This window comes from Alligator sinensis, unplaced genomic scaffold (genome assembly GCF_000455745.1).
Source record: "Alligator sinensis unplaced genomic scaffold, ASM45574v1 scaffold628_2, whole genome shotgun sequence".
In the NCBI taxonomy this organism is placed as follows: Eukaryota; Metazoa; Chordata; order Crocodylia; family Alligatoridae; genus Alligator; species Alligator sinensis.
In genome coordinates, this window is record NW_005841833.1 from 5,649,744 (window position 1) to 5,672,926 (window position 23,183).

The 23,183-nt window shown below is 47.4% G+C and overlaps 1 protein-coding gene across 5 annotated transcripts in view; it reads left to right on the forward strand.

Annotated features, from left to right (window-relative positions):
• The window catches only part of KIAA1671 (KIAA1671 ortholog), a 114,727-nt gene that overhangs the window by 63,011 nt on the left and 28,533 nt on the right, over positions 1-23,183 (forward strand). Inside the window, exons 1-2 of one of the 5 annotated variants that reach the window (XM_025199480.1) lie at positions 6,205-6,913; positions 7,256-7,624. The exons of 3 other annotated variants lie outside the window; for them this stretch is intronic. In XM_025199480.1, the coding sequence (XP_025055265.1) occupies positions 7,340-7,624 (285 nt within the window). In that variant the 5' untranslated portion in view covers positions 6,205-6,913; positions 7,256-7,339. Of the gene's footprint in view, positions 1-6,204; positions 7,625-23,183 lie in introns of those variants that run through there. One more of the 5 variants, XM_014518592.2, reaches the window with a different exon arrangement.

Here is a 23,183-nt window from a genome sequence, read left to right on the forward strand (position 1 = left end):
GCGATTTGATGTGCATGTAAAAATACTGACTTTAGTGTGCGGCAAATCCCAAGTGAACCCAAAGTTGTACTGCACAGTTCAGACAGATAGTGTTCGACTGTTCTTAAATAGGACATGATTTCAAAAGCAGTATATTAATGTGAATACCAGGGCATGAATGAGAGCTAGACTCTGGAAATCAAGAACAATGCAGCCTTGCAAGGGCACACTTTAGGTCTTCAACAGTTTCTGAAGCCCGAGTATAACACAGACAAATTAACTAACAGCCGCGATGGAAGGGAAGCTGCCTTGTGGCCTTTGTCCATGTTTTAGCACAACCTGAAGTTTGGAGTCAGGCTGATACCTTGAAAAATGCTTGCGCTACAGATAAATAATTGATGATGAATGAAATGGGTAAAAGAGTAACAACAAAGTAAGTGAGCTGGTGGTGAAAATCTGGGTCAGAACCAGGGAACGGAGAACCTGAGCTCCCCCAGCCTTCAAGGTTTTATAGTTTTGGTGCATTTTATCGCACGCTGTGCAGTACACAGGCCTATTGTAATCTGACCTTCCCGCTCGGTGTGCGCATTAGCATAATCGCCCATATTTGTAGGCACGTAAAGCAAGAAAGAAGTAGCTTTTGGAAAAGTATAATTCAAATGTATAGAATTTTGTTTCCCCCAAGGGAGAAGTAGGGGTTGTTATTTCTTTGTGCAGAGTTGTATGTGCGAGTTGTAGGTGGCATGAATGTCAATAATAAAAGAAGAAAAGGGTACCCAGCAATGCTTGAATAATGCAGTCAGCTATACGACTGGTGCGACGTGGTCATGCCGAGCCGTTCATGGGCCGTGTTTGCTGGAATCGGAGGCCCTCGACGAACCCAGGGTGACGACAGCCTGAGATAATCGCTCGTATTCTTTTCATTACAAGGGGAGAGGATCACGTTGTGCAGCCCTCGTTGTGTGGGAACAACCCCTTGCTCGGCCCAAGATGCTCCTAGACTAAAATGCTCTCGGGGCTGGAAGCTGGACGTTTGCAGAGTGTTTATATTACAAGGCCGGTCCCTTAGAGGAAAACCTGGAAAAGACGTGCCCATTGACTGTAACTAAGTGTGTGTCTCCCCAAGTCTTGTCTGTCGTGACTATTTGTGACGGTTTCTGATCAACATGAAAATGGTCCCAGGAGCAGGAGATTCAGACCAGAAATCGCCCCATGCATCATGCTTTTCACTGTCATGTGCTATTTGAGATTGAACGCTAAGACAAGATACCATTACATGGCAATAAATATAACGCTCCCATGTTCAATCTGTTTAAATAGGTGAGGTCTACCCTCTATTAAAAATAGGGTTTCATTCTCATTGTATGTTTGCTTAATTGCTAGGAATAGAGCCTCCTGTACAACACTTATTTTTAACTCTGGCTAATAAGCTTGTAAACTTATTCTCATGTGTGAACCTAATAGCATCGTTCTTTGTGAATTATGAAGGTGTCCTGAAATAGATCCGTCCTGCCCCTAAGCTCTGTGCTTAAATATTGATGAACATAATGTGGGGTTTTTTAATTAAAACAGAGCTGCAAAGGTTCTGAGCAATTTTTGCTTCTGGAAAGATTACTGCACAAAAGTGTTGCCCCATAGATGGTAGTACTGGAACATGTAGTACCTGGAAGAAATAGGCAGCGCTTTTGCAAACCTGTAAAATAGGTGCAGGTTGCTGTTTAGGTATGAGTGTGAACAGGCATGGCTCTTCCCCCAGCAATGAAGAAAGTTGATACCCTTTCAAGGAGGTCCAAGCAATCAAAGTACATGGAAAATGGAGAGTTAAAATATTTCAGTGACTTAGGTGAAAAGACTCACCATAATATCTTGAATCTTCCCCTTTTTATGTGGGTTTTGTGTATCCGAACATAATAGTATAAACTTGTTTTTTGGTTTTTGTTTTTTTTTTAAAGCTTTTGAAATAGTAATGATACAGATCTAGAGTCGCTAGTTGTACAGTAGACAGATAAAATGAAGTATATATTCTTGGAATCAGCTGCATATATGCTTTAAAGAAATGTATGAGCAATGCATAACAACTTCTACACTGCGTACTCTGGGAATGTTTCTTGTCAGCATGTAAGTGTTGGATTAAGACACTTTACTGACTTTGATCACAGTCTGGCAATAATTCGTTCTGAAGACTATCGATCTATCTATCTAGTAATGTGTTCATCTGACACAGTCAAAACATGCTGAATTTAGTGTTGCAGGAAGTCTTGAGTCAGCACTTGTACTAGTTTTCTAAGGACAAATGCAGTAAAGTGTGCATAATAGCTTATTAATTTTTAAAGCAGCCCAACAAAGGCCAGAACAGAATGGATCCTCCAGTGATTTTTTTCCCCCCACCTCCTTTCAGCCACACAGGAAGCGTAAAGAGGCAGTAATTCGGGTACTGAGGTTCAACCAGAAGTAAAACTGGAACTTTGCCATGGCAATAATGCCCCACGCTGTTAAAGAGATCATGGCAAACTTTTGACGAGGCGGAGTAGATGGAAGGAGTAGTCTATTCTTGCTGGCTGGAAATACTGGGAACTCCTTTCTCTGTAAGTTGGACTCTTTCAAACAAGCAGAGGTTAAGCTACTAAGAAGAAAGCATTTCAAAGCAAAGCAACCCAGCACTTTCGGTGTTAAGGGTGGCCCCACAGGTGTGGGGCATGGCTTGCTAACACAGTTTGCTTTTACGTGGTGCCTTGGTGATTAGCGTTGGGAAGGCTGGGTTACAAATACGGGTTGTAAGTCGCTAATTGCTGCGCCTCTCAGTTTACACCCGGGAACGACTCCCAGGCACGCCGAACTTGTCACCGGGCTAGGGAAGCCTGTTTGCTCACAGCGTACGTGACCTGTTGCCCTTGGGAGGAGATTAGTCATGCACAGCTCTCATAACTATTACCCCTTTAGGCTAACAGTCCTAGGAAAAGCCTTGGCGCCCACTGCTAACAGAGTCATCCAGTTCTAGAATTGCCTGGGGAAAGGGCTAATGAATGACGAGGGCACTGAGATTTGTCTCTGAAACGAGTGTTAAAAAATGAAAGGGAAGGTTAGAAGGGAGGAGGGTGAGGAGTGCGTAGAGCGAAAGGGAACGAGCGTCTCGGAGCCAGTCTTTCCTGGTGGCTGGGTATACACTTGCAGAAGTGAAATGTTTTATGAACGTGATTTTAACCGATGGATTTGCTTAGATGTTTAAAAGGCACCTGGTCCAGAGAGCTGTATCTTCTTTCTCATTCTTACTCATCATCCGAAAGCAGATGTTGGGTCATTTATCAAGTTATATTCTAACGTCTTGACTTGATTCCTGGTACGACCTCACATAGTTGACTTTTATGATTATTTACAGCAAAGAAAGACGTCGTAAATGTACACAGGAGAGCAAGCATCACCTCCTGGCATTTCTGACACCTGTTGCCAGGAATTGAGCATCTGAACTTTGTGGAAAAGTGCACGCCCATTTCTTTGCTTCTGGCTGCTAAGATGAACTCTAGGCTAGGGACAGAAATTACGCACAAACCAGTATAAGTGATCAGAAACTGGTTCAAAGTCTGTAACACAACAGAAGTTCAGCGGACTTAAATTGCTTTAAAAATGGCTGAAACTGGTTTAAGATAAACTTGGATGCATGTAGTATCAGACTTAAGTGACTTGGCCTAAACCAGTTCATTGAACTTCTGTCCCAGATTCCTTCCAGATTTAAGTTAACTCACAGTCCCCCAACATCCCAGGATGCTTTGCACCTCCCCTGGAAGCCACCCCTCACAGGGTGTGTGGGCTAAGCTTGGCCCAAGTTGTCTGCTCTAGTTGAGCAGGGAGGCGTGCCGTAGCGCCCCCTGGTGCCTGGCCTGGGCCACTGCAGACACGTGGCTGCATATCTGGAATCAAAAGTGAATGTCTGTTCACTTGCTTATTGGTTCAATCTACACAACGTAGACTAACCCGTAAAGATTGAATCAATTCAGCCCCAGGCTTTTTGACTGTCTGTACTTAGCCCTCTTCTTAATGTGCTTCCAATTCATGTGGTTTTTAACTTTTTTTTTTGATTCTTCTTAAAATGATTGGGTCTTGTACAGACAACCTTTAGGATCTTACTTTATAGTTAACGAAGTCCTTTTGAAGAGGGGATGCCAGTACATCGCTAGTACCAAATATGCAGATTTAGTGCCAATGAATTCAACTCCAAGATAGGTCTGTGTTTTTGAAAAATTATCCTGGCATTTGAGCTGTCTGACTAGAAAAGGAAAGCAAAACAGTGATTTGTGTAATAACGATAGCCACGCAGTCACGTGTCAGTAAAATTCAGTGAGAAGCAGCTGGCCGTAGTGAGAATCCAGTGCGAGATTCCTCCCTCTCTCTACCGATGTCGAAAGCCAGGTAGAATTTTGAACGTTGTTTCAGTTGAATTTGAATTATTCTGGTCAACTCATTGATGTCATGAGTTGCAAGTAGGTATGGGTCTTCTTCCCTGTGATATTTGTGCACTTGATGAAGACTACAGGAATCTGAAACCTACAGGACTTTTTCAGGCTTCGTCAATACAGTCTGTAGGCTGCGAGAGACTGGAGGAATATCCTGCTTCTCTTCAAGTCAGTAGTACAACTTGCTGGCTCCAGTTAGAGCCAGGATTTCACCCCTGATATTTACTTGTGAATAGACATTCCTGCACCTATTGCTGGCCAGACCAACCGGTTTTGGATTATATAAGCTTGGGGGTTTTGAGAAAGGGCTTTTGTTCTCATATACCTAGAACCTCTGCTTCACTGTCCCATTATGTTATAAGCACACCTTCCCGAATAACTCCGTTTATCACAAAGTGTTTAATGGCACGGAGTCTGCACTAGAACGTAAAATCGGCACGCGTGTAAATTATTTTTGCAGTTCTTTTGGGCGCAGCATGGAAACCAGTGCTGATATACTATAAAAACACTCCTGTTGCCCAAGAAGTAGATACCATAAAAAAGCACATTAAAATTTGCAGGCACTGCACAGTAGCATGTCACGGCACAGACCGTGCTAATACCCTACTGCGCAGTGTTGTTAGGCTACTGTGCAGTAAGCGTCACTAAATAACTGTGTGCCGGTGTTACTGTGCAGTAACTTTTCCGTGCTCTGCATTTAGTTAGTACTTGATTAAGGAAATACTAGACTAAATGTGCAATATCTAAGGCGTATTAATGAACGTGTAGATGCGGCCACAGTCCCTGAATTACAGCTTATGGTCTTGACTCTCAATCTCTCGCTCGTATTTGTTAGTTGATTAAAACCTTTCCCTTACTGTTTCCAGAAGTCCCATGGGCAGAGAGCCTTTAACTTCTCTGTTATAGATCTACCTGCTGCATACCTTTACCAGTCCCTGTATTTATTTTTTCTGACACTACAGTAGAAATCTGCACACAGGAGACATCCTAAATCCAGCACCAAAGATACCACAGTTATACAGATGGACTAGATCCGAGTCTCCTTTTTGTTTGAAGTATTGTCTAGAGTTTCTTTGATGCCTTTATCTCTTGACCTATCTTTAGTGCCATGGCAGGGTTTCTGAGACTTTTCAAAAGTATGTGCAGGGCTGCGGCAGAAGAAGTTGCTTGGTTTTCCAGGTCTAATATTATAATATCCTAATCTACAAATAGAAGTTCACCTAACTATTCAAACAACAAAAACAAAATTGAAGAGGATTTTTTCCCATCTCATTCAGCTAGATAGTTGGATCTTTTGACAGGCAAGGGTCCTTGGGTAGATGTGATATCTTTTATTAGACCAGCGGAGTAGTTGGGACAAAGTTGTTTGCAAACTTTCGGGCACAAGCGCCCTTCTCCCGGATCTTGCGGAGCTTTTATGTAGTCGTCCGACTTCATCTTTGTCCCTGCCTCATTAACGCCCTATTATAAGAACCGACTCTCAGCCGAAAATAATTTTTAAAATTCCTAAACACAAGGCGTGTGCGCATAGGTAAATACTGTCGGCTGGAAAGGTGACACGGCCGGGGGAAAGCGGGGATCCAAGTGCGGCCCGCTGCGTGTTCACGTGGGAGAGCGCGTTGGTGCTTTGCGAACACGTCTGTCCTCCGAGATGCTCCTGTTGTAGTTCGAAGGAAGGGTTAAAACCCCGTATGTGCACGTGACACAGGCAAACTATGAATCATTCCAATAGATCTGTTCAACTCCTGCCTGCCTCGGCAGCGGGCAGATGCTGTTCCCTTGGTCGCCATGGCAATCTCGCCTGTACTATAATAAAGCCCAGCCCAGATCCTTCCTTAGGCAGACCTCTGCGGCGGTTTCACCTAGCTCATTGTCTTCTCTCCCGAGAAGGAGACAGGGAAGCGAGCGGAAAAGGATCCCGGAGGCAACCGCAGCTTTTCGCCGGCCCAGCAGCCCCGAGCCTTGTTTCAGGTTGCAAGGTCCAGGTGGCTTGCAGCATCTTCGGAGCGGGCACGGGGGAGAGAAGTCTCTCTGCAGGCAGGCGACTTGCCCGGCGGTTTCTCGCTCCCCTCCAGCCCCGGGGGCTGATGTCATCCAGATCATTTGGCAGACTCCGAGCAAGCAGTCTGGGAGGCAGCAGACTTGACACACTTCCCTTCCAGCTCCGCGGTGCCTGGCCAGCCGGGGATTCGTGCGCCTGGGGAAAGGCAAACCTCTTAAAATGATCGAGAGGATCGAGTGACCCGTGAGAGGGGACCGTGGGGAGCGCTGGTACCTGGCTGCCTCGGCAGATTTGTTGCTCCCAAGATCTTGCCGGTGTGTCCAGTGAATGGGATCTCTGCAAGCCCCAGAACTTTGTCTGCCGTCCTGCTGCCTGCAATCCTGCCAAGCCCGGAGGAGACGAGTCTCTGGACTTCCAGTGCTTGAAGCAAAACGAAAACCTGGCTTGAGAGGGGGAGCCGATCTCCCTGCTCCGCCATGAGAAAGTAAGAGGTTGATTCTGCGCTGGGAGCACGCGGAGCGCTTGCAGGCGGCTTTCCTTCTTTTCTAGTTGTTTCTGTTTGATTTTTATTTTGCCATGGCCGGTAGATAAAAATGTATTTTGAGGATGATCCTTGCTAACCGGCAATCTGAATGTGAGTAGGAAGAAATTCCATTTTATTTCTTTCCTCTCCCCCCACGTCTGTTCAAGGAAATAGCAGCCTTCACCTCACCTGCCTTCAGTACTGGCATGTCCCTGTTTTAGTCTAGTGCTGTTTAAACTAGAGTTAGTTGAACATTTATTTATAGAGGGACTGTATTTTTTTATTTTTTTTTTATTTTGCAAGATAAAATCCGGACTCTTGAGGAGGATAGGGTTAGGAAAAAACCGAACGACGCTGCATCTAGAGCCCTCCCATTCTCCTGCAACTATGGATTACCTTGGAGACAAGCTGACAGTGGCACAAACGCACATGACCCAGTGGATGGGGACAGTGCGGAGATCTTTACAGGAGGCGCTGAATTTAGTCACTACCGCGGTGGCCCACGAGCGGACGAGCGGGGAAGCTGGGAGCAGAGCCCCCTTCAAGCGCACGGCCTCCTTCAGGCACTTCGCATCCCGGAGCAGGGAGTCCTTCCGCCGGTTTTCGGTGCGGAGCCAGCAGAGGTTTTCCTCCCTGCGGAAGAGGCAGCCCAGCTCGGAGCCGCCAGACCTCGTAAGCAGCCCCCCGCGGTAGATACCGAACGCGAGCGGCGGTGTAACGATGCACAGAAATATTCCATTGCAGCAATTTTCCAGCAACACTGATCTGGATCAGGGCAGCTGCTCCGTCCGAAATGTCCTCCGAGCCACTTTTTTCAGCTCTTAGTCATGCTGCCTGGCTGTGCAGATGACCTGGGCTTTTTCTGATGTGCAAATGGAAGTTTCTCTTTGCTGTCAGAAAAGTTGGGGTGGGTTAGCAGCTCTGTTGACATCAGCCTAGCAATATAGGATAAGGGTCTACCGATGCTGTTTGAAAAGTTCTCCCCAAGCTTTGTCCAGGTTGTAGTTTCCCAGCGTGACTCAGTATTTGATCTGCACGTTGGTTCTTTTGATTTTTCAGTAAGAATGCAGTCGTGAAAGTGGACGGGAAAAAGGATTAAGGTGCTGCCTCCCTGCAGCTAATCCAGAACTGTTTAATATTTTCCATTCAAGGAATTAAGGATTGTTTGTTCTTGGAGTAATTGCTACGTCGGGTATTTTGAAGCATGGGTTTTATGATCAGAGCAGGGTTTTGCAGGCCGAGGGGGTCTCCAAGCCAGGTGGTAATTTAAGGAGAGCAGATGTAGGCTGCTTGGTCACCACGTACCCCTGGGTTTTCTGCCATTTGGAGCTGGTGAAACCTAATTTTTCTGGGGTTATCTTCAGAAAAGACACTGTTTCTTATTAGTAAAACAGTCATGCAAAGGAATGAGAGAGATGCAGTCTCTCTGCACAGAGCACAGTTTCTTGCTTATCTGGTAGGGTAACGGCACCTGAGGTCAAAGGCCAAGTCCCGGTCGAGGATCCTTGCTTTGCAGCAGTATAACGGACCCTGCCCCGGGTCTCGCTCTTGGCAGAATGGTTTTGGCCATTCCTCATCAAAGGGTAGGGAAGAAGCTGGACACCCTGCATGGTCACGATATGCACCGACAGACTTTGTAAAGCACTTTTTTTTTTTTTAGGTAGTTGTAAGTGCAGGTTTCCTAGTGCCCTGAAAAGAAAGGCAGTGCCACAAACTTCTTCTGACTGCTAAAAGGGCCTCATCTTTTCTACACATTTTTTTCTGCCCTGGGAAGTATGCAGGAAGTGGTTCCAGACGTTTGCTGAAGAGCTAGGAGTATCTGAGGCGGGTTGTGTGTTTAGGGCTTCTTGCAGCACTGAAGACAAATGAGCGTTGCCATTTCCTTCCAGGAGAGCAGGATCGCCCCGTTGGGTCCGAGTGTATTGATGCAGGGATACCTGGTTTAGTTCTTCTTCAGAAAGCGGAGCGACTTCGTAGAGCCTGCTGGGGATAAGAAATCTCATGAGGGTTAATTGGGCTGTAAATTGTGCGCATACCTGAAACGTGCATTCCCCAGACAGGCGTGGTATCCGCACCTGAAATATTTCGAGTGTTTTTTCATTACCTGTAAAGCCTAAAACACTTTGTGGCCTGACTTGCTTGGCAGCTCTGCCAGGGAACTGGGAAAAATAGATGGCCAGATAAGCATACAGGCAGGAAGAATTTGAGTTTACTTGGTGACACGTGTAATTCGGGTGGTGGGGGAAGCACCCCAGGGGAAATGGTGACCGCTCAGATTAGAGTAACAGACTCAAAAACCATTAACAGTTGTCCTGCAAAAGTAATGATGCCCAGTGACCAAAGCGACACCAAAAATTCAGCGTTGGAAATGGAAAGTAAGAGAGGCCGCCTAGGGCGATCCTGCCACGTACTGGGTCATTCAGAGACAAAGTATCAACACTTTCCCGATGTCAGGTATCCAGGCTGTATCAAAGCTTTCCTGACGCACTTTTTAGAGCAAACATCGCCTTCCTGGAAAGCAGCATGACTTTAAACTGCATTGCTGGCAGGACGGGCACGGAAACAACTGTACGTTTCAGTCCTGGTAATGTTTATTCATCTGCTTAATTTGAAGCCATGAGTAGCTTTATTCAAATCAAAATCATAGGCTCAAGCTTATGCATTTGTGCAAGTGGGGAAGTACAGTCTTAATTTGTACTTTGGTGTCATTTAACCCGCAGAGCCTGGGAACCCAGAGCCCAGGAATGACTGTAGAGGCTTCCATTTTATTTCTTCTCTCTACACACGCTTGTGATGGAAGAAAGACCCTTATGTAGCTGCCTTTATTTAATTCAGGTTTTGACAGTACTTTCGGAGCAATGATGGAGATTTTGTTTCGCGTTGGTTTTTTGGTGGAGCTGAAATTGGGTGTTGCCTGTAAGGCGGTCTCTGGAAATGTTTACACGAGTAAACACTGATATAGTGAACACTCGGTGAGCCAACAGGACAGGCTGGCTGTTAATCCTTTCAAGGCCCTGCCATGCAGCGTAAGCCTGATGTTGGTACTCTTGGGGATATGCTTTCCACATGCCAATTAAAAGGAGCCTTTGCTTACTAGATTGGGAGCCAGCTCTACCAGCAAGTGGTACTGACTGTATCCTGCGTGGGGTCGAGCTCCTGCGTTGTGTTGTTGGTGTTTTCATGTTGTACGAGCCCCCGGGGAATTTTAACAAGAAAAGTCCCACTCATTAGTCTAGGTGAAGGAGAGGGGTGTGCATGAGCGGGCGGCGGCGGGGTGTGAAACGCATTGGTAATTTTTTTACGTAAGAGAAGGTGGAACAGAGGAAGGAGTGGATTCAGTCTTGAAATTATCTGGACATTTCTCATTTGAAATACCCGTTAAAAATATCCCAGTGCATAATGCTTTGGAATCTTCCATGTGTATCACGTGTCTGCCTACTTGTTCTCAGTAGCTGTGTTTGCTGAGGATTTTATACTGCAGTCCGGCCGGGTCTCTGTTCCTTCGCATCCAGCGTGGCCCCGCGGTCGTGTTTGCATGCCTGATTTGCAGCAGCTTTGTGGCAATGGACTGGTGGTGTGCCCGGTGTGATGGGCTGGATCCTCCACCGCCACTACCCGTTTTGTTCTGTTCTAGGGGCTTACGTGAGATTTGTTTTTCATGCCAAGGGAATCCCCAAGCGGGGTAGTGCCATAGGAGTACCAGAGCGTCCTCTTTCTGGCTTCTGGTGCAGGCTGCATGGGCAAAGAAAGACCTTATGGGGACATGACTGCGATGGTGCCAACTTGTACTTGTGTTCTAGCTCTGCCCAGGGCAGATCCGGGGCTGGGAGAGTGCAAAGGTGCCTTAGTGCCCATTACCGCCTGCTGCGCTTAGTTTTAGATGGGCCTCTGGGGCAGGAAGTTCCCGGCTGGATCTTGGGGGGGAAGAGCTCCTTTCCACCGTGTGACTTCACTGCTCGGGGATCTTTCTTGCATTTGGTGTTTGAGCAATAACATTTGGCTTTGGTGTTAACGCTCCTACGAAGTTTAATTGTGAAATCTCTTTTCCCACCCCTAAATGCAGCTCTTTTTCCTTTGTTACTCATTCTGACGGGGGCGACTTTTTTTGCAGCAGCACGTTCCTGCCGTGAGTCAAGCTGACTGCCTTGGTCAGCCCTGGCTGCTCAGGGGACGGACCTGCCACCGGCGCCGGAGGAAGGAAGTCTCATGGAGACGCCTAATCGAGTGTGGAGTCCTCTGCTCTCGCAGGGGAATCAGCCCATACGCCGAATGCTTTGCGAACGTGCTTGGCATGTCGCTGGCCTTTTTGCCTGTATTGCTCCTTTTGGAAAGCTGTTCCAGAACTTGAGTGCCCTGAAGGTTGGGAATCGTCTCTGCCCAGGCCTAAATTTATTCCTGGCTACTTTATACCCATTTGTTCTTGTGCCAGTGTTATCATTTAGCTTAAATAGCTCTTGGGTATTTATAGAGAGCAATCCTATCCCATCTCAGGTTTTGTTTTGCTGAGCTAAACAAGCCCGTCTTTCCTTTTTCTTTCCTAAGGTAGTGCTCCGTTCCCGGATCATCACAGTAATCCTCCTTTGTGCCCGTGCCAGCCCCATGTCCAGGGAGGTCTTACCCATAGCTTGTGCCCTGGTACTTTTCTGGCTCCACTGGGAATGCACTGCCTGGCACATCCTAGGATCACACTTGCCTGATTCAGTTGTATCACGTTACTGGCTCATAGCCACTCTGCGGTTGACTAATATGTCTCTGGCTTTTTCCTTTTTCTGTCATTTCCAAATGACACACACAAATCCTGTTCCTCCTCCGTGTTGATAATGCTTCCCTGTTTTGCGCCCTCAGCAGATTCTAGCAGCACGTTCCTCTTATTTTGTGCCAAAGTCAGGATGAATAAGGCCTGTTGTGAGCCGGAGCCCGGAGGAGCTCCTCTAGCAACCTCCCTCCAGATGCTGCCACCACGGCCTGTTTCCCCCCTTCGCCTAGTCCACCGACCACGTGAAGACTGGTCGAGGTGCTGAGGGATGCACTCAGGACCCCTTTCTAAACCATCTTTGCCGCTTAGGTGCCTGGCTTCGTTGCGTATGGAGATGGAGCAAATGGGCAGGGGCAGCTGCAGGTTCAGGAGGGAGGTGGAGTAGACATGCCCAGGTCATCTCTACTGCAATGCCTTCTAGTGGGATCTACTCTGCCCTTTCTGCAGTTCATCCCTCTGCTCCTGCCACCTCCCTCGTGTCCTTTGCCTTCTCCTTCCCAACCCCTTCGACTACGCGACGACGTCTTTGCTCAGATTTAACGCTAATAAGATTGACGCAGGCCAACCCTGGAAATGAAAGCCTTTCATTTGTAGGTGCCGTGGGGTTGTTCTGCGGCTGTCAAAGAGTGAAGCTCGGTCCTGCCCTCGAGGGACTGCTGCTGACGGCGAGAGGAGTTCACTCGCTGTCTGGCATCGCCTCCACGCAAATCTGTTGTGTATTAGGAACCGGCGCGAGGCCACAGGTGGCTTTCACGTGTAGCAGGGAGCGTTTTGAAGAGTAAACTGCTGCTGTTTTACTGACCTTTGCGGGGTTTGAGCTGGGGACTTACAGTAAAAGGCTCATGTCCCATTAGAAAGAATTGTTCAAGAAGTTTGCAAAGATGTGTACTGGGCAGAAAAGCTTTTAGTTCTTGAGTGAGTGGCTTTATTTTGGCCACGTACAATGGTTTGAATGAGCTGGCATGTTCTGGTCTTTGATCAGGTTCTGTAATTCAGAAAGCCCTTTAGTTATAGACCTGATGCCTTTACAGTTGCACTTAATCATTCCCTTAATCTGCTCAGATGCTACAAAGTGCAGCGGACCCTTAAGTTCTGAGTTGTTGTTCCAGTTAATCTTTTCACATTTGATTTTTAAGAGTTCCCTCCCTGTGTCCTCCCCCCTGAACCCAGTTCATAATTGAAGAACTGTGGGTAATAGTTTACTTGGATTTTAGCAAGGCTTCCATACGGGATCTCATCCCAGTCTCATAAATAAATGAAGAGGCTGTGACATAGATGTTTACACGGTCCGGCGGGTGGCAAATTGGCTGGGGGGTCACACTGAGAGAGTGGTGGTGGACGGGTCGGTATGGACCTGGAGGGATGTGGGCAGTGGGGTCCCGCAGGGTTCGGTCCTTGGACCTGTACTCTTCAATGTCTTCATCAGTGACTTGGATGTGGGTGTGAAGTGTACTCTGTCCAAGTTTGCGGACAATACTAAATTGTGGGGTGAAGGGCACACCCCGGAGGGTAGGGAACGACTGCAGGCAGACCTGGACAGGTGAGAAAAGTGGGCAGGACACAATAGGATGCAGTACAACACAGACAAGTGCAGAGTGCTGCACCTAGGGTGCAAAAATATCCAGCACGTCGACTGGCTGGGAAGTGACCCTCTCGGCAGCACAGAAGCGGAAAGGGATCTCTGAGTCATAGCAGACTCCAAGATGAGCATGAGTCGTCAGTGTGACGAAATCATCAGCAAAGCTAACCGTACGTTATCGTGCATCAGCAGATGGATGACGAATAGATCCAAGGAGGTGATCCTTCCCCTCTATGCGACGTTGGTCAGACCGCAGTTGGAGTACTGTGTCCAGTTCTGGGCGCCGCACTTCAGGAGGGATGTTGATAGACTCGAGAGGGTCCGGAGGAGGCCACTCATATGGTTAGGGGCTTACAGGACAAGCCCTACAAGGAGAGGCGGGGGGGCCTGGACCTCGTCAGCCTCCGCCAGAGAAGGGTGGGAGGGGATCTTGTGGTCGCCTCCAAATTTATCAGGGGGACGCAGCAAGGGAGCGGAGATGCTCTGTTCACCAGGCGCCTCTTGGGGTAACAAGGAATGATGGTCACAAACTGACCGAGAGCAGATTTAGGCTAGACATCAGGAAAAACTTCTTCACGGTAAGGGTGGCCAACATTTGGAACGGGCTTCCAAGGCGGGTGGCGCTCTCCCCTCCTTGGCTGGATAGGCATCTGGCTGGCGGCATCTGACCCCAGCGCTCTTTCCTGCCCAGGGCAGGGGGTCGGACTCAATGATCTGTTGAGGTCCCTTCCGACCCTCGCATCGGTGAATCTGTGAAACACATAATAAGACTAGATGAGGCCTTAGTGATGACCAAGAGCACCTGGATTTAACATATATCCATTGTATGCTGCTTTTTAAATGGATCTGCAGTGAAAAAGCTAAGCCAACACTCCTGTAAAGCTGACTTTTGAGTAAGGGTTACTAGATGACTGTGGAGTGAAGAGTAGAGTTTGGGTGTGCGGTACGAGCAGTGTGAGCCCTGGGACGCACCAGTGTCCCGTGTTATCTTCTGGTTTCTGCAATATCATTCCAAGTCACCCGTGCCCAGGGTTTCAAGACGGAGGGGTGAGAAGTATTTATCCAATGCTAAGCAAATTTGCCAAGTTTTATACAACTTGCATTGGAAGGCCCTCGGCACCTTTACTGTTGGTTGAAAAAGATCCCTCTAGATACGTTTATATCTTCATTCACAAATAACTGGGGGATTTATGCATTGTGCAAATAGTAATTGTAGCTCTTCGCTGTGTTCCCCAAACGTTGCTGCGTAGAAGTGGCCAAGCTTATGGGCTTTTGCTGTGGTAGCCTGACGTAAGTTGATTCTCTTTCCAGAAGTATTTGTCCTGGCTCTAAAGCCACCCCAAAGTCAAACACGAGCCTTGAAGTAACACCCTGCCAGGAGGGGTGTACCTGGCAAGGAGAGTGTCTGTGTGGATTTTGTTTGGCCGAGAATAAGTGAACACTCAACTCGGCCTTTCTTGTATAGGGGGCGAAACACGAAATCTGCAGACAACGGGATCCTGCCGAAAGAACGCGATCCAGATCGGGCGTGTTCAGGCTGCGTCACGCCGGGCGCGCTCCCAACCCGGGCAGAGGCTTCCACTGCGCGCCTCTCGTTCGCCCGTGGCCATAGCAGGGACAAAAAGGAGCAGTGGGAATTTCATTCTCCGTGACTTAAAACAGCGGAGCGCAGGGGTGCTCCCACCCCGAGCCTTTTTTTTTTCCTAAGCAAAAAGTTCTGCTGCAGACGCCAGCTCCGAAATGTGTCAAGTCTCCGTCTGGCACTGTGGTTCTCCTGAAATCAGATGGCGGAGGTTCAGGAACATCACAGCGAGACGTGTGACACCGGAGTCTGGAGCCACGTGTACAGTGAGCGTGTCCCCGGGAGTAATAATTGTGTAAGAGTTTGAGCCCGGGGGCTGCACTGTGTAGTAAAGTGAATGGCACTGGCTCGGTCGGAGGTCACTCAAGATCATATTTGGAATCATTTCTTCCCTCTGCAGCGAGATGCCCGGTTTAGTGCACAGGTATTTTTTGCCCCTTCTTTTGTTAGCGAGGGAAAAATGCGGATAGTCTGTATTCTGCCTCTCCCAAAACAAAGTATTTCTACGTGCAGATGAATGCAACTTATCCTGCTTGCCCTGGATTTAATTATTTTATGACCTTTGCTGCAGTTGAGCAGTAGTGGCAATTCAGGGTCTACCTACAATATTATTTAATGGAGTATTTTTTATACTAATAGGCACCCAGCAAATCACAGTGGATCGCTCCCTTCAAGACCTCTTCTTTCACTCTTCTCAATGACTGCAACTTAGTCGAGACCTACATTTGCAGAGAAGTGGTGCAGAGTATAGCACAATTGCAGAAGGCATGCTCTTAGAATGAGTCAGTTGTCTGTCTTTTCTATAGGAGTAAATGAAGCTTTACAATGACAAAGTAAATCTGTTTAATTAATGAATGTGCAAGACCCAACACACACAGTCCGTGGTTTTTCACTCATAATAACGTCTTTCTTCTGTTTATCAAGCCATGAACATCGTTGGCAGTGTAAATCCAGGCCATACAAAATGTACTACCCTGGGACTTTTTTGCTAGACTCTTTTTAGCTACGTTGATCGCAAGACTCCTTTGCAAGGGGTTTGATTCTGTGTTTTGCTGCCGTGTAGGATAGTTGTAAATATGGTAGTTTAAGTCATTTTGATCAGGTTCATCATTCTGCACAAAAACATAATGATGCTAAACCCCCGACAGAGAGCTGGACTAGTACTCGTTCCTGCCTTATTTTTTTAAAAGCTGCTAGAAAATGATACGCAGTTTGCCGCGAGACCTAAATGAGGCGCACTGAACAGCAATGCTAATTGAAATACATACTTTTTATTCTGGCTGTGGTAATTTTCTTGTAATGAAAATAAGGACGTGTCTTGTTTTCTCTTTCACTGAACATTGTGCACGCTCTGGCTCCTTTTATAACTCCAAGTGTGACTTTTTTTCCGTCGTCTCAGTTTTGTCCTCTTAGAATTTCGTTCAAGTGCTTTGGCTATTCTATGTTGCAAGGAGCACCATCTAGTTTTTGAAGTCCAAAATATTCAATATTTATTTGAAGTCAGGAATTTTTACTTATCACTCACTCTTCCAACTTATCCCTGTTTTAAGCTTAAAGAGATTTTTTCCAGGAAACAAGTGTTTCAGGATTAGCGTCTTGTACTGGAGACATCCAGCTTTGTTGAAGAATGTGTAGGATGCAGTATTGCAACTCGAAGGCGTCGTTTCCAAGCATGGGGTCCTTAATGTCGGTAAATGCCTGTCCTTGCTAGCATTACAGTATTAATCCTGCTGCTTTCCTTGGGCCCCTTGAAACCCAGCTAAACGGGTAATGGAGCCTCTCTGGCTATTCATGCCAACTTCCATTAGTGCTGATGAGAGCTGCGCCTGCCCGCTGCAGGAGAACGGGCTCTGGATCTTTTTGTTAGGGCTATAATACAGTGCTATTCTGTTTGAAATTCCCTGAGCTGGCTACCGTCGTGCCCATCCAGTGCCAGTGCATTCCAGTTGGACTTTGAGCTTTCCTCTCATATGTATATCTGCCTTGTCCCCTTTCCTCCTCCCAGCGGTAGGTTTATTCCTGGGAAGCTCCTGCTGCAGCTCCTAGGGTATAACTCCCTGCCCTGCGTGGTAAGGGTTTTCCCTGCTTTGCAGCGTGCTACCTTTTGGACGCTGGCAGAGTCCTGGTTCATCGATACCACTATCAGAGCTACTGTGGTAATGCCCAAAGGCCTGAAGCAGGGAGCAGAGCCCATTTTTTGCCTTGGCACTATGCAGGTTAAATGGCCCACTTGTGCAAACAAGGTTCTTTGGGTAAACCTGGTATCTTTTATTAGGCCAACTAAATAGTTGGAAAAATAGCTCTTTGCAAGTTTTTGGATGCAAACACCCTTCTTCTAGGGAGAGTCTGCTGGTATCTTGTGTTCTCCTGGGTGGAATAAAAACCAGCATGCAAAATGCAGGTCTGAAAAGGCAAATGCATGGCAGGGAGGATGAGAGGGATGGGAGACAATAGACGCGAGACAGGGAGGTGTTGGGGGTGGTGGGGAATGTGGACCTGGTGATGGAGCGTCGCCGGTCAAATGTTGAGAGGCTACCTGGGGTTATCAGGTGGCAGGCAGGTGTATAATGTGCCATAAATCCAATGTCTGCATTTAGTCCGTGATTTTTTCATCCATCTACTTCATCCAGTAGAGGGATGAAGTGAAGTTCGTAGCCTCGTCTGTGACAGGTGCTTTGTAGAGTCCCTTTGAGGATCAAACTGAGAGAGTGGAGTGAGAGTGCCTGTCTTGTGCCAGGTGTGCACCCACAGGCCACTGGGCATTTTTGTCTCTGATGGATTTTCAGCGTGCGTTTATGCTGGTGCACAGTTGTCGTTTGGTTTCTCCTACATTTTTTCCATCAGGGCATTTAGTGCAAAGCACTTATGTAGCAAATGGGCTTGAGCTTCACGAACAAGTCGAACCAATGGTCCACTTGAGTGCCAGTGGCTTGTTGGGCTCGAGCAGTGAGGTCTCATGCAGTTGAGGGCGGGATGCGGCCTGCGTCGCACCCAGCCATGTGCGACTGCCTGACCTGAACGAGCTCTTTGTTCGGCACTGGATGTTTGCTTGAATTGGAGAGTTCAGCGTATCGGCAGAGGTGTCCGTGCATGGAAATGAACGTCCACAGTAGAGGTGGTTCCTCCATCTCGGACCACAAGTATTTGGATGAGGATGATGCAGCCACTTCTAATTGGACGTGGTAAGCGGCCAGTGCCAGCGCTCACCTGTCTCTGAGTCTTGCCTCGCTTTGTGATGGACAAGACTAGGGCATAGCTCACCGTGACTGCAGCGACACAATTTGGCTGAAGAATGGGGTGCATCGTCCCGCCAGCACTTCCATTGTAAAACCTGTTTTGAAGATTTCGTCCAAAATTTCCTTTTAAATTGTGGAAGCAGAAGAGCGCGCGTGTTTGAAATGCGTGCGGCTTCAGAGCCCCTTACAAGGACAAATATACAGGCAATCTGTTCATTTAATTTGAAATTCCCTGCAGAGCTCCCTCCCTGCCCTGCCCTCCTTGAAAAATATATGATGTCTGTCTGTGCAAGAGAAACGAATCCTGCCCGGAGGATCAACCGTGTCAGGAACATGAATGTTTACGGTGCCTCAAGAAATCCCAGTCTACCAAAGCTATTTACAGGGACATCTTCCCCGTTTCCAGCCACCCACAACTCCCCTTACAAGGTACTGTGATAAACTGCAAATAAATACACTGCAGACGTGTTTGAAATACAGTTAGTGGGGAGTGATAAACCTGCCTGAACCTGAAGCTTAAACAAGAATATGATCCCCACTGAATGGGCTGGGCGGCTGTTTAATTAAGAGCTATACTGCACAAGGCTGCAAAGAAAAGCTCATTTCTAATGCTGCATTGATGCAGCAGAGAGTTCACCATTCCCTCTATTCTGCTCAGTTTTCCTATCGGTGGTTGTAACGCTTCAGTCCGGGGGAGGCATTAAGATCTTCTGTGCGTTTGGGATCAACCCGGTATGTTTTCAGAACATCTCTGCTCCAGCGCTGCACTGAAACCACGTCATTTTTGTATCTGAATGTAGGAAGAGCATTCGCTGCAGGTCTAAGCTACTCTCTTTTTTTCCAGGGTACAGAAAATGATGGTCTGTGTGTAGCCTTTGAAGTTCGAACTGCAGGATCAAGGTTGATGGCACACAGTTATAAGCTTAGTAGCGAAGGCATTAATTGGGTTTCATGCCACGGAGTTAAGCAGCTTGTAGATTAAACCTGGGTCTGCGTAGCTTCGTTCTGCCCCGTTCTCTGCTGCAGCCAAAACTAACAGAGAACAGTAAAGGGCCGCCTAATGCTCCCTTTGGCCCAGCACAGCTACAAGAGCACATCTGCAAGGGTCAAGTCACCAGGACGTCTGCATAGTGAAGAATCGAGCCCAAAGCAGAACGAGACCGCGGCCTCTTGGAGAAAGCACAGCTGGGTCTTGTCCCTGGCTCTGCTCCACGAACGTGGGCAAATCATTGCACTTCTTGGTGGCTTTTCTCCCTTGCCTCTCCTGCCTGCTTGCACTCTTTAGGGCAGGAGCTAGCCCTTACCCTGGGCATCTGCGGTTCCCAGCACAGAGGAGGCCTCCGAGCTCTCCTGTGATGCAAATAATAAACTAAAGCTGAACAGTGTGCTGTTAAATCTGTAGCACAGCTTGCCCGGGTATTTTTGGTTAAGGTACAAGCAGTTCTGCCTTGGCAGTAGAAGATCTGAAGATTTTTAAGGGATCCGTCTTGTTTTCCTGTGCAGCGGCAAAAGGCTTCTGGCATTTCATGTCTAAGAAATAATGCCCAGTGAATGCCCAGAGGGAGGAATTTGAGGAACAATGAGACCTAAAAACCAGAAAAGTGTGTGCGAGCGAGAGCTTCAGAGCCGCCTTTGCTGTAGATTTCCCCTTGCCATAATGAAGTGCTTCCCTTCGTGATAGGTACGGTCGCCCGCTCTGGGAAGCTGTGTGAAGAGAGAGCTGCATAAACTGTAGTACTTGCCTCTAAATAAGGTAATGAGTTAAGTTCTGGCAGCTTTAACTTTGTGTTATCACTTCCAGCAGTTTAAGGTATATCACTGTGACTCGGTGTTTCATTAATTCCCACTGACTTTTTAATTGTGTGACTTTCAAATAAGGTGCGGGACCAGCCGTGGAGAAGCGCTGTGCTCCAGGCAGAATGAGGGCCTCCGACCGGCAGGACTTCTCTCCAGCCCCTGGCACTGTTTCAGCAGGTCACAGCATAGCAGGACTGTGACACTGGTTTTCTTTTATTTTTTTTTAATTTCTGCAAAATGTTGCCAGGAGCATGTGCGCAGCAACGTAGAGCATTTGCCCATTTAATATCGGTGGTGTAAATGCTTTACTTATCGCAGCGTGACAGTGCAGGGAAATTGTGTGGCCTACTCAGTGGTCACTATCGCTGTTATTAAAATGCTGAAAGCTGCAATCAACTGTACCAGTTCCTTGCTTTGACTTAATTTCCCATGTGTTACAGCTGCACAGAACTGAGCCCATTGAAAACATCGGTGCAAGGAACTATTACCTTCGTTCGGATTAATACGAAACACAGTGCTAAAGCACAATACATTTTCTCCTGATTAAGGCTGGCTTTCATAGCAACAAGGGTTTTGAGGACTGCTGATAAACAGTTTAACGCGCGTCGTGCCATTTTCTTGTTTAACAAGCAAATGAGAGGCTGAGCTAACGGTCTATGCAGCCCACGGTGGAGTGAGGCTGACCTGAAGCCTTTGGTAAGAACAGATATCCCGCAGAATAAGATTAAGCCACCCCAACGTTTCAGTGCGAAGAAAAGCACCCACAGGGAAGAGCAGCTCCAGACCTTGCTCAGTGTCTAGGTTTTACGCAGTCAAAAGTCTGGGCTGTTTCCCCACTGTTTTGCTGTCTTGGGGTTTACCAGCTCCTGTCTGGCCATGTCACGCTGCCTCCACGTCAGCATTGGGTTGACCAGGCGTGGCACGTCTCCTTGGCGGTCACCGTTGGAGCCGGTCTTGCCCCCCTGGCCTGTGCAGCCAGTCCCCGCACCCTGCCCCTTCTCGGAAAGGATGCCCCAGCTAACCCCAAAGGTTTGCTGCTTAATGACTTAAAAAGGTAGAGAGCACCGAGATCCCTTCCTGGCTGGCTGGAGCGGTTGGAACAGATCCTGTTTCGTGGTTGGGGGAAGGTTTAGGGTTTTCTCCTTCTGTTCACTCCTTCGACCCCCAAATGTTCACAGTCCTCAAGACTGTGGTTTGCAGTCAAGTTATTTCGGGCTGGCGACTGGAACAAAAACTGGGACTTGTCTGTAAACGTAGGTCCTCTGTGCTGTGATTTCATTGTGACTTCTTTATGAAAAGTACCCGAATTCAGGCTTGTGCCCGAAACCGTGCTCTGCCTCGGCACACCGGGGTTGGAAAAGGCTGCGGCAAACCAGTTACCCCCTTTTAAATCGATCCGTGCAGTTTAGAAAAGAAATTTGGCAGACTTGTAACATTAGCAACACTAGTGGTTGCTGCTTCTCAGCTCCCAGTGGAAGGGGAGAGCAAACGTGTCTGGCTCCGGCGGTCTTCGGTTGCGTAGCAACACTGGAAGTGTACCGGGTGAGATTATAATTTTTCAGGATGTTTTACACCGTGGGGCTCGGTAGCTCTTCAGTTGCACAGGGGAGAATTAACTGTTTATAGTTTCACAGGTGTTCAAATCTAGTGGTCTGTGGGTTCAGACTTTGGAGTAGTTTGTCACCAACGTGTTAAATTTAAATCTACCTGCCTGCCGCCCAAGCCGTTGAAACATGGGGACGTTTTCATACGTGCACGTTCCCGAAGGCACTCCTGAAGTGGCAATTGTTCCCGTTTGCCATGTGAAAACTGCTGGTTCTCTCAAGTTTCACTACAGCTCGGCAGGGGACTTGAGACAGGTGGGAAATTTTACAGCCTGCAATGGATCTGTGCTCGCTCTGCTCGGCTTTCTTGGTGGCAGTAGAGACAGTCCGTGTGACAATTCAGTGACTTGCTGAATAGGAGGCTGAGCAGGTCTGATATTTCATAGCTTGCAGTTCTGTTTAAAATGACATTTTTTTTTTTTTTAATCATGCTACTAAATCCTTTATCTGTTTTCCGGTGTCTTGTCTACTGGGTTTGCCATCTCTTGAAGATGAATGATGTGCCTTCAGGATAAAAAAAGGGGCACTGCAGTTCTACTTTCTACATTTGTTCTCTGTGGCTTGTGAAATGCTTCCAGGATTTGAAAACACAGAGAGAGCCTTCCTGTATCTCCAGCGTGATGGAAGCCTTTACAATGCTGTCATTGATGAGGTCAGCGAGAATAGCCACAGTTCTGGGAATCCTTTCTCGGCTTCTCCAGTGTCGGGAGGGTGGAGACGGAGGGTGGGGACTTGCATGCTTTTGGGGATGTCACACGAAAGCAGGCACTGCTTTGAAACATCTCATGCATGGCTTTTCTTGCCTGGTCTTAAGGAAAGTTGCAGCAGTGGTGTTAAATGATGACACATTTCTTGTGGACAGCACTAACCCGTCAAATAGTGAGTATATATAATAAATATAGTAAAATAGTATATATAATAAATACGGTATAAATAACCCGTCAGATAGTGAGCATAAATATAGAATTGCTGACTTGGTGAGAGTTTGACTTTCCACCTGCTGCACGTATGCTTAGGAGGCAGGTACAGAATTACTGTAATCTCTAATATAGGCTTTTAAGTCCCATCTCTTTTTATATGGTGTCAGCTGGATTTCTGGTATGTGAATTAATAGTTTTGTTACTGGTCCAAAATTACAATTAGTTTTCATTATTAATTAAACTCCAGGGGCCCGTTCTGCCATCCTTCTCTGGCTTTCCTCACCGAGGCTCAGGGTGCAGTAACAAAGAGAGATGCTACTCGGTGGGTCGCGGAAGCGTTGGCGCATCTTTCTGGAAGAGTCACCGGTGTCTGTCTGCGTAGGGTGGCCAGAGCAAACCCTTTTTAGGAGCAGATGAAGGATAGCGAACGCTTCCTGCCAAAAGCGAGAGTTGGTGTTTGGACTGTGATTCTTGAGATCCCAAGCATGCCTATTTGACAGTGGCTAATTGCACCACGTCCTGCTTACGCAAATGCTGAGGGAGGTGCAGTCAGCCATGAAAGTGCACAAATTAGGACTGTTTTAGGTGCACATTTCGATGGCTGGTGAGGAAATGCATATGAGGCAGTGATGTATAAGTAGCTAGTAATACATTAAATAATGTTATGTGCCAGTGCATTTGGTTTTTTTTATGCATCACAGTATCCGTCATTAACTATCCAGTTCTTGATTTGCATGAGCAGGAAGCTCCTGGAGGA